Source organism: Jatropha curcas, chromosome 2 (assembly GCF_041381405.1).
Source record: "Jatropha curcas cultivar XTBG-Jc1 chromosome 2, XTBG_Jcur_1.0, whole genome shotgun sequence".
Classification (NCBI taxonomy): domain Eukaryota; kingdom Viridiplantae; phylum Streptophyta; class Magnoliopsida; order Malpighiales; family Euphorbiaceae; genus Jatropha; species Jatropha curcas.
In genome coordinates this window covers 27,289,114-27,308,340 of record NC_143152.1, presented here as the reverse complement: position 1 = coordinate 27,308,340, position 19,227 = coordinate 27,289,114, and the positions used below count along the sequence as shown (strand labels likewise).

The 19,227-nt window shown below is 30.5% G+C and overlaps 2 protein-coding genes and 1 pseudogene across 2 annotated transcripts; all 3 read left to right on the top strand.

Moving 5' to 3' along the window:
- Window positions 1-7,472: 7,472 nt before the first annotated feature.
- LOC105648080 (methyltransferase) lies at window positions 7,473-9,618 on the top strand. Its single transcript, XM_012234361.4, has one exon. The coding sequence runs from the start codon at window positions 7,863-7,865 to the stop codon at window positions 9,405-9,407; it is 1,545 nt and encodes a 514-aa protein (XP_012089751.1). The 5' UTR covers window positions 7,473-7,862; the 3' UTR covers window positions 9,408-9,618.
- A 2,438-nt stretch (window positions 9,619-12,056) lies between these two features.
- On the top strand, window positions 12,057-14,886 carry LOC105648141 (Protein phosphatase 2C family protein). Its single transcript, XM_020684891.3, has 5 exons — window positions 12,057-12,461; window positions 13,133-13,459; window positions 13,545-13,662; window positions 13,855-14,078; window positions 14,248-14,886. Exons 1-5 carry the CDS (start codon window positions 12,243-12,245, stop codon window positions 14,608-14,610), a joined length of 1,251 nt encoding a protein of 416 aa, XP_020540550.1. The 5' UTR covers window positions 12,057-12,242; the 3' UTR covers window positions 14,611-14,886.
- Window positions 14,887-16,931: 2,045 nt separating this feature from the next.
- Window positions 16,932-19,227, top strand: LOC110010946 (cation/H(+) antiporter 26-like; annotated as a pseudogene).

The window sequence follows — 19,227 nt, the reverse complement described above, 5'->3', positions numbered from 1 at the left end:
CTTGAAAGTGCAAACCACCCAATTCAGCTTTGGCTAGCTCCAAGGCTTTTTGTTGTTTAATGGTTTATTATATATTGGATGTCTGAGCTTTTCTTTTCTTACAAGTTTACAATTGAGTGTCGGAGCTATTTGAAAATTGCAATCAAGTGTCCGAAGCTGATTTGAAACAGTAGAATCTGAATCCAACAGTAAAAATCAAAAGAGAGACTTTTATTATAGTAAAGCCACTTGTTGTCCACCACCCTTGAGATTGCAGTTTGTGGGAGATGGCCTCAGTAATATCCAGGATCTTCATGGTATAGACCGCCTTAGTGGATCTTATAGTATCCAACATCACAACATCACGCAGATTGGATTTATTGATTTAAAAGTATTTGACCTGTATCTCTGTATATGGATCAATGATTTTTTTTACTCAATTCAATACATTAAATGTGTAAATTCACGGATCATAAACGGATTGAGTTGTGTACAGTTCAAATTTAACGTAAATCTGCAAATAAAATAAATGATAATAATAAAAATATTTTTAAATAAAATAAAACTATTTAAGAAGACTACTAAAAAAACTAAATATACTCAAAAATTTAATTATACAATAATTTTCACATTCCCTAATCTGTAGGCAATACCTTTGCCTAAAGATGCATGTTATTGGTATCCTGAAGGGGCGGCTCTTGGTGAGGCAGAGGGTCCTTATGTCCAAATTTCAGGCGACAGGTACCCAACATGCCATTTGCAATGGCCAAAACGAAGTCCTCTATCATCCAATCCCTTTTCGTGATTTAACTCGGAACCTTAGCTGTACTGCAGGATTGCGATAAGACCAATCACAGAGTCAGAGAGCTTCTCCATACACAAAACATGTCTCATTTAAAAGTTCATAAGCTATATTAGGCTTCTCTTGGGTATTGCCATTAATAAAGTTGGAAACAAAATAATAATCAAATTTATAATTAATGATATTACTATGCATATTTTCCTTTTTTTTAAAAAATCAGCATAAATAATTTGTTCCTAATTTGGTCTAATTACAATTAAGAAAATTATAAAATTAATTATTTTTATTTTATCACAAATTTTTAATTTTAATAAATTTATGTACCATCTTTTAAAAATTTTCAATTTTATCACCAATCCAATTTTAGCTCAAGTTTGAATTTATTGACGAGAAGACATGATGGAATAAATTTTTTTATTTCATTATATTTCATATGAAAAAATTAATGTAATAAAATTATAAAAATCACTAATTCTTTTTAGAAGAGAATACACAGATGAGATAAGGAATAATTACACTCATTATTAAAATTATAGCAATTTTGACAAATATATTAATCCATATATATTACAAATGGATCTGAATTTAAAGTATGTGATTAAGCCTTTTAATTAAATAAATAGATAAATAATGTAAATACAAAGATCTCAAAAAGTTGAATAATCTCAAATTTTCAGGAAATACAATCCAATTGTATTTGTTCGATATGTTAAATTCTCATAAAGTAAAATTGTATTAATGAAAAATGACAATAGAAATAACAGAAATGCTATTAGCATTCTTGTAAGTATAATAATTATAGTATTCCATCAAATAAAAAAATAAAAAATTGAGGCTTCTGAAATTCGACAAGGAAGATAGTAATGTTTTTAACATTGAAATTACATTTGCTAGTTGGCCTAATTCAATTTGATGGAGTTAAGAATTCAACGGAGTTGGTATATATTTGCTTATCCACCCAAGAAAACTTCTTGGATCCCTGGCGAAATTATTAAAGAAAGAATTGTTGCTCTCTCTGTTAAAAAATATAAGTCGTTTAAAATTTTTACACGGAGATTAAAAAAGCAATTAATTCTCCTAATTATAATAAAATTAAGAATAATTTAACTAAATTATCTTCTATCTCAAAATCAAGAGTCAGTTGTGAATATAGTTATTGTATCGAATGAAATCATGGTAAAAATGGAAAAATATCATTTATTATTTCTTAAAATACTCAAAACAACTTATATTTTAAGACAAAATTATCATCCAAAAAATGACTTATATTTTGAGACGGGAGAATAAGCTTTCAGGAATCAAATTATTAGAGAAGTTGATTCCTATAACGTGAAGGAAGTGATATTGTTGAATTCCCAATAACTTGTTATTTAGTGCAACCAAACACATTGTCAATTTCACTTTCCTGAAAGCTTAGATTCCCCTTCATACTTGCCCCCAAAAAGACATGGCCTAAATATGCTTAAAATTTACTAATTTAGGAAACTAATAAATGCTTAGTTGGATGTAGTTAGCATCAATTACTAACATGGCTAAGGCTGAAATTGAGGAGGGGTGGCCATGTCCCCATTGTGTTTCCTTTTATAGTTTTGTTTTGGCCCTCTTCATTAGATTAGCACAAATATTGAAATAGTGTTGGAATGAGTAGTTAAGTACCATTCTCAAGTAGAAGTGCTTTACCTCTTAATGAGCCGATCTCGCGCGATTAAATTTTAGTCTTACTCTAAGAAGAATTCTTCCGGTGAGTTCCAAATAAAAATTGCATGTAATTTTAGTAAAAAAAAAAATTATATTTTTAATATTTAAATTAAGTCAATTTAATAAGTTAATCTTTTTAAATACAATTGAGCGCGAATTAATATGTGAAAAATCCAATTGGATATAGTATTTAACTAAATAATTTTGAACACGTGTAATTAAAAATTATCGCTTCTAATTACAATGATGCTCTTAATTATTTATTAAACTTAATTGCTACTTTGTTCCATAATACTTGTCAAATTTGAAATTTCACGTCTCTCAAGAAAATCATTTAATTTATCTAAGTTACAGTAAGTTATTGAGTAAATTGACTATATTACCGTTAATTTAATACTAATTTTTTAAAAAAATTATTAAATTAAAGCAATAATTATTAATTATATACAAAGAGTAAATATGAAAAAAATATTTATTACTCCTTGAAACCACAAATGTGACAAGTATTTTGGAACAAATTATTTTTTCAAATGTGATAAATATTATAGAACGAACACAGTATAAGGAACATCGTTAATTTTATTAATTTCATAGAAAAACTGCTGTATTCATATGAAATCCAATTTATTATGCAGTTGAAATAAAATGATAAATGTGTTGGCTATATAGCTTAGCTAACTTGACATGTGTTGCTTTCAGAAAATATAATTTCCTTTCATATTTCTTCAATTTTCATTAAGATAAAATTTTTTGTTTATGTACATTATTGTGTTGTAGTTTTTCTAAATAATTGAAATGAGCTATCATAATGCATATTTGTGTTTCGTTGGATTTTTTAAATCTATTTTTAAATAGAAAATTATAAATAATATTGTATTTGGTTAAGATGATAAATTAAAAAACTACTTAAAATAAGTTGAAAGTCATAAATATATTCTCCTAACAAGTTTGAAAAATATCAATACTACCCTTGTTTTTAACTAATCCTTTGACTTTCTATTTAGTTAATACACGTACAAGTTGGTGATAATTTTTGTAACTGTTGTGGAAAGTATTTCAATTCGAGACCTCTCACTCTCCATTTCTTCTTGCATGAAATATAAAAAAACCAACCAAATCACAATTGCTTAGCTAAATCAAGTTCCTTTCAAAAAATTATTAACCAAATACATAAACAACTTAAAAGTATCATTTAAGTTGTTTTACTTAATATTTTAACTACTTATTCATAAATTAAAAATATATTTTAAGCCAAAAAATTAAGAATAAATTATCAAGCTAAACACCCTCTAAATATATATTAGATAAAAAATGCTTATTTATATTAAATATATATATTTTTTCTTAATATAGTTGGTTGATGATTGATTATTTTTTAAAAATGAAATACCATTTCTTATCATTATTTTTTTTTAAATGAAAAGACACCCTTACTTTTTTTTTTTTTTCAGAAGAAAAAAAGAACGTCTTTACTATTATTTAGTCAATTATTATCGTTATGTGGATAAATCTTTCCATATTAGTTCTACTTTATAAATAAAATAAAACTTTCCAAATTGATTTGCTACTATAAATCCTCATATGAAGTTATATTTTACATAATGAAATACAATTTAATTATTACCAACAGTCTGCTTTCAACTTTTACTTTCTTTCCTAAAAAAAAAACTTCCATTTTAAAAAATATATTATTAAGAATTTTGAATTCCTTCTACGCTGGCCGCGAAATAAAATATTATTGAAGTTCCGCAGATTATTTATATTTTATTTTTATAATACATGAAATAATATAACCATAAGATTTGGATAAATAATTTGACATGATAACAACGAAAGAAAGAGTCAAAAGAACAGAAGGCCATGACCCCACAAAAAGAAGAAGCAGCCATCCTACGGCAATCATTGCCGTGATCATGAAGGTCTAGTGGGACCATGCGGTGGTGCTACCACTAGATCAGCGCCCAGACAAACAAAATAATGGGTTGTTGGACTCTAGTTTAAAGCAACTGGACCTGCGTCGTTAAGGCCGTTGAATCCGGTGGCAGTTACTGCATGTCCGTTTTCCTTTCTTTTTCTTTTTTACTTTTTGTTCTTCAATTTCTGTTGGCACTTTCTCCTATGCCACGTCACGGGAAAGACTTACCAATTCCTTAAACATATAAGATTATTAAATTAGAATTGAATCTTAATAAATTTTTATTATAAATATGTAGAAATACAATTCCTCCTGCAGTGGCATGCGCGCACTTGATGCATTTAAATGAAAGAAAGAATCATAAAATATATTACTACATATAAAAAAACCAACAACACTGGCCACAGAATTAATTTAGCAGGAGAAATTGGTCCCTTTTATTAAAGTAGTAGTCATTAGTCAACGTATTCAAATCCTTGTGATATTCTTTTTTTTTTATTATTTACATTATTAAAAAAAATTAATCAAGTGTACTTGATATAATTAAAATGTAACACCAACACCGACAATAGCATTTAGATCACCATTTATGGAAAATAAAAAAAAATCTTATGATTAGAAAATAAATTAAGAAATGTTGGTAAATATTTTGGTAAGCCACAGCGGTGTGAACTGTCACCAAATGAAGTAATGAAGTACATCTGTTTTGCCACTTGTTGTACACGGCGACAGCGAAGCTGACACCCATATTCTTCTTCTTTGGTTGTTTGCTTGGGACATGATTCCTTCAGCTTAAGGGTACCGTAGGTATATACTAAATACAAATAAAACATAACGGCTAGCACCGGGTTTAGTTCGACCGGTGGGAAGCGTGGCTGCTTCTGGCTTTTCTCTCTTCGTTTGGCCCAAAGAATATCTCGTGGGATGACCGACTGAACCGGTGAACTTCGACCATGTTACCGATTAAGGTCCTATTTGCTGCTCTGCTATATGAACGAACGAGATGGGCCGCGGATACAAGACAAAGTAATTCTTGAAAGAGTTCATAGATTAAATATCGGAGATATTTTACTTAAAAATATTTATATTTAACTTAATTACATGATTTTATAAAAATCCATCCTAAAAAGTAGGAATTTTATATTAAATTTTCAACTTTAGTTTATTAAGATAGCGGCTGGTATTGGTAAATTCAAAATTAAAGAGGTGAATTTTTGAAATACTATTCTCTTTTATGTTCTAAAGATTTATTAAACACTTCGGAGTTGTAAACGTTTTATCTGAATTTTTTTTAGAAATGAATATATTTTTAATTGTGCTTTAAAATACATATGAAAAAAAAATACAGTTAAATGAAAATATGTATTTAGAAAAAAATTTTTTATCAAAATTTATCTTTAAGAAATCTAGTAAACCCTTCACTCAAAATGCTTTCCAATTCATTAAAAAAATATAAATACTAAAACCTTAAAATTTCTAAGGTTTTATTTGAAAAGGAGAGTAAAGAAAATAATGGAGAAAGAAAAATAATTAAATGTTTTTCACGTTAAATAATATTTTTTTAATTGATTCATTATTCTTTATCCAAATTAAAAAGATTATAATTTTATAGACTCAGAAGGAAAATAATGTTTATTTTCCTTACTCTCTACAAATAGAAATTTCCTAAAATTTAAATTTCAAAACAAAAATCCCAATATTTATTATTTTTTATACTTTTCAATATTGCTGCTATCATTCTCATTGTTCATTACATTTCTTTGCAACAACTTTTGTAGCTCTTTTATTTAGATTCAATTATTTGGTCAATGCTCTTTATTTTACAATCTACTAGTTTTTACCACTTGGGATACACGTTTCTTTCTTTTTCAGTAAAAAAAACTTCTATATGTATGTATGGTAAAACATACCTATGAGAATTAAACACATCCTTCCAACCCTAATTCTATTCAATTGCAAATCAATTAGTGCGAACCATGTTTACAAGGGTTAATCATATCCAACCACTTTAATATTATAATTTTTTTTATTTATATCATAAGTGGACTTAGTCCAATTAAGTTAAATCTAATCATATTCGTAATACGTCATCTTATTTAATGGATTATCATGTTGTAACATATCCTCTCATACGAGTCCTTTTATCTCAGAACTAACTAATTATTTAAGCCTATTTGATACTCCCTTCATTTCACTTTAATAGTTATAAATAGACATTTTAACTTGTTCCACTATAAGTGCTCATTAAGAGATTTTGAGACTATTAATTATTTTCTTTTCAATTTTATCCATATTTATTAGGTGTAATTTATTTTTATATTTATATTTAAGAAGCACAATTTATAATTTACCATGTACTTTTAGACAATCAATGAATTTCAATCATTTTCTTAATCCATTTGAAAATAGCAAATGTTACCAAAAAAAAAAAAAAACAATTTCTCTTTTTTTTTTAATATTAAAAAAAAAAGATTTAAACTTAAATCCATTGTAAGTTCGTATATACACTTAACATTAAACTATGTGTGTGCTTATCAGATTTTCTATCCTCAGTTATTTTGTATATTTGGTATTTTATTTAATGTGATATCTTTTTTTTTTTTTTTTCGAAGGATATTCTAACTATCATACTATTAAATTTATGCTCGATTAATTATTAACTAGTATTATCAACTAATATTCACCGGACTTGTATTAAAAATTTTGAGAAATACATATAAACATTAAAAAGAAATTGACAGGGAAAGGAAAGACAACGACATAGTTGCCAATTATGGAAAGACGTTTGATTAGTTAGGAGAGTTAGTACAAATCGACTGGAAGAATGTCGTTTTAATAATATGGTATTGGTAGAAGGTTGTTTTCTTTTGATTAATAAATAAATTATATAATTTATACAAAGCAAAAAATTGGATAATACTAGAAACAAGACGACGTCGCTATCAGAAACGCAAGCAAAGCAAAGAAGTTGGTGGTGGTGGCAATCCTGATATTTAGAAAGCAATTCAGTGGTAAGTTTGAACTCCAATTCTCTTTTCCTCACTTTCCACGCAGCTCCAATCCATTTCCATTCCGCGTGTTAACCGGTTATTCCGGTTACCACGGATCTTTGGTCTTTATCCTCAAATCTCTGGTCATTTTTCTCCCCGTTCTCTGATTTCTCACAAATTTCAGCTCTTTCGTTCACTCTCTTACAGCAAGCGATGATCTCTCTTTCCTAAGCTCTCGCCTGAGCAAAATCCATCATGTTTTCCATGTCTGCCCTTCCTATCTCTCTCTATTTCCTTATTTGTGCCACTGCTTCCAGAAGAAGTGTCCTTGTCGGAGCCAACCACACCTCTGCCCGCTTCTGCTCCCGTTAACTGGTGTATTTTGCTCCGATTGCTAGGTTTTTAGATTCGTTTCCACTTAAACAAACCACACAGACAATATTGTTGTTTTTTTAGTTAGGTGTATAGGTTGATAATCATGGAGACCACCGCTGGCAAACCCAGCTTTCTCAGGAATTTAATAGCACGGGTGCTTCTATTCGGGGTTTTAATCATCATCGTTCGATTCGCTTACATTGTCACCATCGCCGGCGAGTCTTGTAATCTCGGTGACTTCTGCTTTTTTTCCCTGCCGGAAAATTTTAACTTTGTTATTCCCGCGGCTGGGACTGGCGCTTCTGCGGTGAATAAAGCAGTTCGGCCGGCGGGTCTCAGTCAAGGCGATCTCTACACCAGCAAAGACTGGATCAAGGCCGTTCAATTCTACTCCTCGGTGTTTCAGGATCTGATGTCAGAAGGTTATCTCTCGCCGGGCTTCAAGTCCTTATGTGTAGAGACACCAAACGGACAGGACGTCTATGCCTTGAAAGAGATCGGCGTATCCGATTCGGTTGGAATTTTCAAGAAAGCTTTTAAGCCTTTGGTAATTTCCAGTAAAACGAGTCGCTTGCCGTTCGATGATAATACCTTTGACTTCGTTTTCTCTGGTAAAGGCGGTCTCGATAAAGCGTCTCGGCCGGTGGATCTGGCATCGGAAATCGCCCGGACTTTGAAACCCGAAGGGTTTGTGGTGGTCCACGTGAGGGCAAAAGATACGTATAGCTTTAATTCATTCCTTGATTTGTTTAATTCTTGCATGTTGATAAAGTCGCATAATATAGATGGTTACGATCCGTCAATGCCTTATATTAGAGAAATTGTGCTGCAAAAACAGGCTGGGAATTTTGGCCGGCCGGTGAAAGAGTCCGGCGGAAGTTCTGTGAATAAGTGCTCTGTCCCGGAGCATAAACGGGTACTAATCCAAAATGCGGAGCCTTTGATTAAAGAGGAGCCTTTGAAGCCATGGATTACTTTAAAAAGGAATATAAAGAACATAAAGTATTTGTCATCAATGGCTGATATAAGCTTTAAGAATAGATATGTTTATGTTGATGTTGGAGCTAGGAGTTATGGGTCTAGCATAGGAAGTTGGTTCAAGAAGCTATACCCAAAACAGAATAGAACTTTTGAAGTGTATGCAATTGAGGCTGATAAAGCTTTTCACGGAGAGTACAAGTTGAAAAAAGGTGTTACATTATTGCCATATGCAGCCTGGGTGAAGAATGAAACATTAACTTTTGAAATTAATCGCGACCCTGGTAAGGAAGTGAAGGATAAAGGGAGAGGAATGGGAAGAATCCAGCCGGCGAAGTTATCGGCTAAGACTGATGAGAATTTTGATGGAGAAGTAGATGAGATTCAGGGTTTTGATTTTGCAGAGTGGTTGAAGAATACGGTGACAGAGAAGGATTTTGTGGTGATGAAGATGGACGTGGAAGGGACCGAGTTTGATTTAATACCTCGATTGTTTAAAACAGGTGCAATTTGTTTGATTGATGAAATCTTTCTTGAATGCCATTACAATAGGTGGCAAAGATGTTGTCCTGGACAGAGGAGCCCCAAATATGAGAAAACTTATGGACAATGCTTAAAACTTTTTACTTCTTTGAGAGACAGTGGTGTTCTTGTTCATCAATGGTGGTGATTGGTAAGAAAATCCAATAGATTCTTTTGTAACATTTTAGGTTCTAGTTTGTTCATCAATGGTGGTGATTGGTCACAGTCCTATACATCTATTGGAACATTTTAGGTTTTATTTTTTAATTTTTTGGTTAAAAGAAAGAACTCACATTTTAAATATCCTTGTTATTTTCATGTAAGAATTGTTGCTGCAAATGAAAGGTTCAATTATTTCAGTTTTCGGTATGGATTTCATTGTTCTCTTATTTCTCTTGCATTTTACTGTCCAAAAGTATAAATTGATATGATGTACAATACTCCATCCATAAATTTTTATTTTTGGAATTCTAAATTATAATAAAAAGTTGATTAATTTAATTAAAATTACTCTTAATTAATGTGTCTATAAGAGTAAAATTGAAAAATTACTCAAAAGAATTATTCTGAAACGACCTAGACTTACAACACTATTCCTTTTCCTTCCGGCTTTGAAATCCTTGTAGGAAAGACCTGAAGTCAAGGATGGATTTGCTACTGTACAGCATGGCATTGAGATGTCTTTTCTTTACGAATATTGTACAATCTGACACGTAACAGATAATTAGTTTGATGATTAATTAATAGGAATGCAAATCCAAATTAATTTGATGGTCTTAATGGCATATGAATTCCATCTCTAAGATAATTTGTCAGATCTGAATTCTATCTGTAACATTTAAAGAAAAGAAAACAAAATGGCAGAAACAGAAGGCATCACGTTTTATGAAGGTAATGTAGAAGTTCAGAGTATCTCAACATTTTAAAAACCAGACTTTTTTTGGGAAGATGTAATTGGATATTCACCGAGTGTTAAGTCAACATTTGGTTTTCAGTTTTTCTTTTTTCTTTCCTACTTATAAATTAGTCAGAACTATATTAAATTAATTTTTTATAATTTTATTTATTTATTTATTTATTTTTAACTCTTATGTAAAATATAATATTTTTGGAGATATTAATTAATTATAAAAAGAGGTATAAAATGTTATATGATAGAAATACATTGGAGATATATTAATTATAGAGACGAATATTTTGAGAACAAACCTCTGAAGAGATAAAAACGATGAAGTTTTCCTTTCTTCAATCCAAAAATGAAGTCCACGTAGGAGTTTTCACTGCTCAGGTACTCATTTCTTCTTCTTCTTTTTTTTAATTGATGACAATTTTTATAAAAAATAGTTTATAGTTTGAGTTCAGTTTTTTTTTTTTTTAAATAAATCAAATCAAATCATATCATATTTATATATATGTATAATATAAGTACATTTAATTATCTTGGATTTAATAATATATCATATGTTGAAATTGTTCTAAAATTGTTCTAAAATATTATTGTTCCTATAACAATTAAACATATGTATTGGTAATTTATAATAAAGTGGTAATTTAATAAGATTTTTAATTGAGTTATATTTATGATTTTTAAATAATATATAATTAAGTTATTTTTCATAGATTTTATGTTCTACATTGAAAATACAATAATAAATTTTAATAATAAGTATCAATTTTTTAATTCTTTTAATTGAATTTTATTTATTATTTTTTTGTAAGAGTTGGCTAAATAGGTTAGTTTTAAATATCAAAATTTTTTATTTTTTATTTAATTATTTAATTATTTTCTTAACAGTTTATTTAAACTGCTTTTAGATTTTTTACTAACCTAAAATAATGTAAAATAATTAACTCTTTATACAATCAGATAGTTTAATAATTAATATTAAGAAATTAAAATATTAATTTAAATATTATTTTGTTATGCAATAAATTTTTATTGTTTAAAACATAATTATTTTTACCAAACTTTCATTATTTAATTATTTATTCAAATTAGATATTATCAGGAAATCAATTTGAATTTTTATGCTTTTATCATATTTAATATACAATTTAATTTTTTATCTTATCAAATTAAATTCTTATATTCTTACTATATTTAATATATTATAAATTTATTATTTTATCAAATTGAATTTTTATATTCTTTTCATATCCAGTATACCTTATTTAGTATATAACATATTTTTTATTTAATTTATCCAATAGAATTTATAATTAAATAGAAAATTAATATAACTCAATCAAAATTAAATTACCTTTATTTTTCAACCAATAAATTAAAATATTTAAAAATATTATATTCTTACAATATTTAATATTTATCTTATTTAATATATATAATTTCTTATTTTATACAATAGAATTTAAATTTACATAGGAAATTAGTATAATCAATCAAAATTAAATTAGATTTATTTTTTCAACCAATAAAATTAAAATCCTTAATGGTATTTCTATTAATACATAAACTTAATTGGAGTAGTTGTACCTTCTTATTCGTACATTTATATATATTATAGATAGATTATATAATTGTAGATTATATATAGTTTATGAATATGTTGGATATTATTCATTTGAATTAAAATTTAGAATTAATTTTTTTTAACTTGGAATGATTTTAATTATAATGAGTTGCTCTTAAAGGGAACGAGGATTGTCTAAATTTGAAGAAAAATACAAATTGATAAATGTAATATTATTAGTATTATTATTAAGTTGTTTTTTTATATTATATTATTGTTATTATTATTAAGTTGTTATTTTTTCTTAGCATGTATTTTTCTCTTTATGCATGGATTCTTTTTTCGTTTCCTTTTCTTTCTCCTTAAAACGAAAAAAGATTTCCTCCTCCCTTGACCCCCTTCCAAATTTTGAGCCAGTTGGCTCCACTGAAAAATCTCATTTTCCCTTTTTTTTCAGGGAAATTGTTTGATTTTGATTTTTCATTTCTTTTGGGGTTTGATAACCTAAAGGAATGGGAGCATGTTGTAGTAAGGATTCCAGTCTTGGTGAAGGGGGGGCGGTGGAGGATGCTGTTGAAGACAGAGATTATGAGGTCATTGAGGAAGATGATCATGTAACAATTGCAGATTATGGGGCCCGCATGAGATTACAAGGAGCTTCTAAATTCATTTCTATGTATTCTCAACAAGGCAAAAAGGGGGTTAATCAAGATGCTATGACCGTTTGGGAGGTAATTAAATCCATCCGTCGTTTCAATAAAATCCCATTCTTTGCCGTTTATGTATGTCTTTGGTTCTTGATTGTTATCATAGATTTTCTTTCATGGAAATGTCTGAAGTTATGGATCATAACATATGCATATAAAAATATAACATATTCCATTATAATGTCTAACCCTTTGTTTGTTTGTTTATGTATTTGTTATGATAAATTGCCATTGGAACATTGGTATTGTTTTCTTGTATGTTGCTTGCAATTCTTACATGGGTTTCCAAGGAAATTGTATTTCTGATAATGTTTATGTTGTTTATTGATAATTGAGGGATAAGGTTGTTTCTGGTGATATTTGATTCCTATTGCCCAATTGTGTCTATATAGTAATAATCTTAAATAGATGGTGATATCATTCAATTTGATACTCTTCAAATGGAAATACATAAATAAATAAATAAAGACACCGTTATCAGCATTATAGAAGCTAAGCATGACGTTTATACATATCGGTGAAAGATGATTCAGGAGGACTTTGTTTTGATAAAAAGGAAGCCTTTTCTCTCCATTAGAACTAGACTTGCATAATAATTTGTTTCAGCTCATGATAATTAATCAGATGACAGCAGTTTTTGTATATATGTATAAAACAATCTAATGCATTAAACTAAAATTTGAAGTTTGATTCAGGAATTTCTTGGCAATAAAGATATGTTTTTCTGTGGTGTGTTTGATGGCCATGGTCCCTATGGTCACAAGGTTTCGCGCCATGTCCGTGATACTTTACCCTCGAGGCTCTCTGCAGCCATCAAATTATCACAGGCTAACAACTTCAGATATGGTACTGATGGAAATGATGGTAATGGTAGCAAAGATGGTGATCAAGGCAGTCGTCTCTTGTCTTCATTGGAGGCCAGTTTCATTAAATGCTTTAAGGAAATGGATGAAGAACTTAGTCTTGATGCCAGTATTGATAGCTTTTGCAGTGGATCTACTGCTGTAACCGTAGTTAAACAGGTAATTTATATATGCAATTGCTGTTAATTTCATGTTTAACGCATTGTGAGATTTTGATTTATTTTGTTTTCCAACTTTCTTCCAGGGAAATCACTTGATAGTCTCCAATTTGGGCGATTCGCGCGCTGTTCTATGTACTAGAAGCAATGGAAACCAACTTGTTCCCGTCCAACTCACAGTTGATTTGAAACCCAATATTGCGAGTCAGTGGTTTCTTTCTTATCATAATCTGTTTAACGTGCCAAAATAATTCTTCGGAGTCTGTGAGTCTGTTTTTATTGAGGTCGTTACTTAAAACATGTGAAACATACCTTACAATGACTTGAATATTTTCAATATTGCAATTTTCTCATCAAACAAATCCTAAGTTGCCAACCTTGTTTCAATGTCTTTAGGTGAAGCTGAAAGAATCAAGAATAGCAAAGGTAGAATTTTTGCAATGAAAGAAGAACCGGAAGTGTTTAGGATATGGATGCCTGACGAAGACTGTCCTGGTCTGGCCATGGCCAGGGCCTTTGGAGATTTCTGCTTGAAAGATTATGGGCTCATTTCAATTCCCGAAGTTTCTTATAGACGGCTTACAAACAATGACGAATTTGTGGTTCTTGCGACTGATGGGGTAAGAAAAGAGAAAAAAAGAAAAGAAAATTAGCCGATGATGAATATAATAAATTCTTGCATATTGTTTTTATAAGTCTAAAGCTGATTTTGGAAAATAAATTTTTGATTTCTTGCAATGTCTAACTTGAAAGATGTATAAATATATCTTTTTTCTCTCTTTTCTATAGATATGGGATGTATTATCAAACTACGATGTGATTCACATAGTTGCTTCGGCAAGAAAGCGATCCATGGCTGCTAAAATACTAGTAAAGTATGCAGTTAGAGCATGGAAAAATAAATATCCAGGTTGCAGAGTAGATGACTGTGCAGTTGTATGCTTATTCCTAAAGAGTCGAACAGTGTTATCAAGATCCTTCTCTGAAGTGAGCAGGGTGAGTGCAAATCACACAGAACTTGCAGAAAACTATTCGGAAGTTAGCCACGCAAGCGTGCATTGCTCGGAGATAGCCACTGTTGCTAAAAGGCCAACAGTAACGAAAATTTATCAAAAGGGAGGTCAAGGTCAAGGCCATCCATTTGATGATTGAAGGTGTTGTAGTTTGATGATTTGGTAATTGATAATTGATTGGTGATCAATGATGGATGATCTTCCTCAGAAGTCTTGTAACATCATTTTTTTTGATTGGTGATCAATGATGGATGATCTTCCTCAGAAGTCTTGTAACATCATTTTTTTTTTTTTACCAAAAATAGAAGAGGTTGGCTTCTGGGAATTTATACAATCAACCATTTGTACATAATTAGTGTCTACCCAAATTTGGGTCCTTTGCTTTTTTTCCCTGAAATATTAAAGCTAAATTGGTACATAATTATTCAGTTATTAAGTTATCCCCCCCCCCCCCCCCCCTTCCTTTTTTTCTCTAAACAAGCATAAGCATTAAATCAAGAATTCAATAATTTCATCATATGGAAACTTAAAAAAGACAATTAGGCATAAATCACTTTATTTTTTTCATTATTTACTTCACACAAGTAATCTCATCTTACAATCACGCATAAATCAATAAATCAATAAGATGAGTATACAATACACAAGATTTTAATTTTTTCACAAGAGGTTTTTAAATGTTAAGATAATACTACAAAGCTGGTTAAATTCTGTATTGATAGTAATCAATGGAGATTTAACTTCAGATTTTTCCTTCAATCCATCCACGTAGAATTCAGAATAAGTCATCGTAGCACTAACCCATGTTTTATCACCATAAGATTTCGTCTCAGTAGCACGAAATGAGTCCTTAATTTCATCCAATGCATTACCGTAATCCTCGGAGCAATCTGTCAGGACTGACTTAACCACTGGGTCTGAACTTTTCTTGATCAAATCGGCTGTAAACTTCAGTATGCCAGTGCCCTTCGATGATGCTATGTTCAGTGCAGCTTTTGTCAAGCCTTGGAAATCAGTTGCTAGGACTGATCCCAGAGCTGACAGGCAACAGTCGTCATATAAGGTTATCTTGCCATTTATGTTATCGTTATGATGTATTATTTTTGTTTATACTGCATTTAGGCATTTTGCATTGCAAGAAATTATTTAGTCACTACAGATAAAATGAGGATTTGTTTATTATTTTTCATATTTGAATGGTGGAGATTAGATTATATTTTATAGAAGGAGTAATTAATTTGGGATCCAATTTATATGAATCCAGATTAAATTTAAAAACTTTTTAGACTATGTTTAGTCTGAAGTAAGAAATAAAATGGAATAGAAAATATAATTTTTATCTTGTATTTAATATAATAAGAATTCATATTCTAGTCATGTGTTTGGTTCATAGGATAATGAAAAAATGAGTCATTAATCTAACCAATCGCATCACCGTAAACTTCTCCACATTGTGCCGAGGCTTGCTTATCAATCGGATTCGAAGGTTTTTTCTGCAACTGAGAAATGAAATTGAGTATTTTGCTTCAATATGATGATGAAAAGTGGAGTGCGTCTATAGTCAAGCTCGGCAAATTAGTAGCCCTCGATGATCCTAGAACTGATATGCATAGGTTTCTATACGAAGTTTTTGCGATTGGATCACAAATGGTGAGGCTTGGTAACTTTTGAAAATCATAGCGAGAAAGAGGACAAAAAAAAAAAATCATTTTTGAAGATATGATATTTCACAAGAATTTTTTTTTTTCTCTTGGTACTCTCTAATTTTTCTCTTGGCGATTTCTTCTCTCCTATTCTTCTTGTATATATACTAATACCAAATGAATTTAGGTTTGGAAACTTTACGTTGTTATGAAAAAAAAAAAAAAAAAAAAAAAAAAAAAGCTAGAAGTTCTGATTATGGCTGGAAGAAGTAATAATTTTAATTTCTTTTTCCTCTCTATTTTCACATATCGGTTCTCTTCTCGAGATCTTATGAGCCTTTATTTGAAATCTTTCTTTCATATCTAACAAAATTTCAAGAAATCTATTTGAAATATAACAAAATGTCACTTCCAGATATTCTGCTGACCTGCAACTTTATTTGCTGACCTTCTGACGAACAATTAAACAATACTATTGATGGTTGATTAAAGATATATCATCAATATTTATATTGGAGATTTTTTCTTCTAACAATCTTGAAAGCAAATACATTTTTATTGTATATTGAATTAACTTATTTAAAAATATTATTTTTAGAATGTTATCTTATCTGACTGAGATGGAAGAGAGCTCTCATTTGCTACCAAGTAAGCAACTTTTTAAATACAACATGTCTAAAAATTCACATTAACAAAAATAAACATCAATTAAAATTAGTTTCTAAGAAAATAAAGTTATTCTTGTCCAAATTTTAGGCCATCCGAATGAGAGGAAGAGAACAATCTGATATCGAACCAAATTAGTAACTCCAACCAACTTCTGTTATGACATAAACCATTCTTCTCGGGCTTTATTTTTGTTTCTTTCTTGAAAATTTTCTTTTCAAAAGGAGATTTTGTTTCTTCTTCTTGTTTTTTCTCTTGTTCTTGACCAATCTGAAAGTTTGTTCTTGCCATTGAACACAACAATCCCTTTTCTCTAAAGAGATTGTGCTCTTTTCCTGTGGTCTTTGAACTTGCAATCTTGTCTTCTCTCTTTTCACCGTATTAAGGATCTCTTCTTGTTTTGAACACAGCAACCCTTTAGCTAAGGGAATGTGGAAGACTTGCAGTTGTTATAGGCACTGCTGCTTCTCTTATTGTTCCTCTGGTGGTAACTACTGGTTTTGCCTATTTTATACGGGAATACTTTAGAAACTCAGATTTTGAAATTTACGAAAGCCTTCCATCAGTTGCTGTTCTTGTATCTACTGCTTCTTTTCATGTGATCTTAATCGTCTTGACAGACGTCAAGCTTATGAATTCTGAACTAGGCCGTCTAGCTCTCTCTTCTTCTATTATCAGTGGATTAAGCAGTTGGGTTTTTCTAGCACTTACTTTTGAAGTCAAAGCAAACACTGAACTAAGACTTGTAAAATCAGGAATAGTATACTCACAGATTAGCAAAGTAGTTCTGATTTTGATAATTTTTTTCATTTTACGCCCAATAATGCTTTGGATCGTTAGACAAACCCCAGATGGAAAGCCTTTGAAGGAGTCATTTATTTGTGATATTTGCTTGATGGTACTTTCTTCTGCTCTTTTTGGGGAATATATGGGCCAACATTTTCATTTTGCGCCTGTAAGTTTAGGATTGGCTACTTCTGATGGTTCTCCAATGATTTCTAGTTTAATGGAGAAGCTTGATTGCTTTGTAGAAACAATTCTGGTACCATGTTACGTTCTTGATGCTTGTAAAAGAACCAACATTTTCGCCATGGGAGTTGAAAAATTTGCTGTTGTTGAGTTAACAATGATTGTAGCTTCTGCAGCGAGGCTTTTATCTGTTATTATCCCCGCAATTTATTTCAAATTATCTGTTCGTGATGCTCTTTCATTGGGATTCATATTGAATTGCAAAGGACTTTTTGATGTGCAACTTTTTTCTCGCGCAAATAAAGTAATGTTCATCTCAAATGAGACCTACGCCATGTTGAACATATCCTGTGCATTGCATTGTGCTGTTTTTACATGGCTAGCTAAAATTCTGCATGATCCTTCAAGAAGATATGTTGCTTATAAAGGGCGAACAGTCCAACACAGTTTCAAACGTTCTGCTGAGTTGAGAATTCTTGCTTTTATCCATCAACAAGACAATGTGCCTTCCATTATTAACTTGCTTGAAGATTCTAATCCTACAAAAGAAGACCCAATTGAAGTTTATGTTATGAACCTGAAGCAATCAGAAATAGGCACAGTCCCTCTTCTTATCTCACTCCAGTTTGGTACTTCTTCATCAACTGATCATAAATAACATGAAATCGATCGCATCATCAAAGCCTTAAGTCGAATTGGATATCGAAACGAAGGACTTTCCATGGTTCAATGCTACACATCCTATGCACCTTATCCAACATTACATGATGCTGTTTGTTCTATGGCTCAAGGGAAGTTTACATCCTTAATAATCTTACTATTTCAACATTCTGACGATCCTTCTATCACAATTATCAACAAGAATATCTTGCAATATGCTCCTTGTTCTGTTGGCATTCTTTTCAACAATGGAAAAATTAGAGCATCAATTGCGCCTTGCAAGGCTATGAAAAGGGTGTGCCTACTTTTTCTTGGAGGTCCTGATGATCGTGAAACATTAGCATTTCGTGCACGCATGGCTATGCATAGATACATTATGCTTACAGTTATAAGATTCATATCAGAAGATCAAAGCGACGCTGATTTAATAGAAAAAAGGCGCGATATAAGTAATATAAACGAGTTCAAGCTTCGCACTAGTAGTAGCAGCAATGCTGTGAAATTTGTTGAATATACAGTAACACAAGGATCTGAAACTGCAACGGTGCTTCGAGGTGCTTCGACCTGATTTTGGCAGGAAGAAGACATGATCCGAAATCTTCAGCAATAACAGGACTATCAGAATGGAAAGTGATTGATGAATTAGGTGTAATTGGAAATATATTGGCATCTTCAGATTTTGATTGCCAAGCACCTGTGCTTGTTATACAACAACAGGCTTCTGTAGTGGAAGAAATGCTTGTCCAAGAAACATATCAAGAAGAGAAAGTATCAGTGATGCGCCTGGTTCAAGTTTTGCTTCAAGTGATAGTACTTGA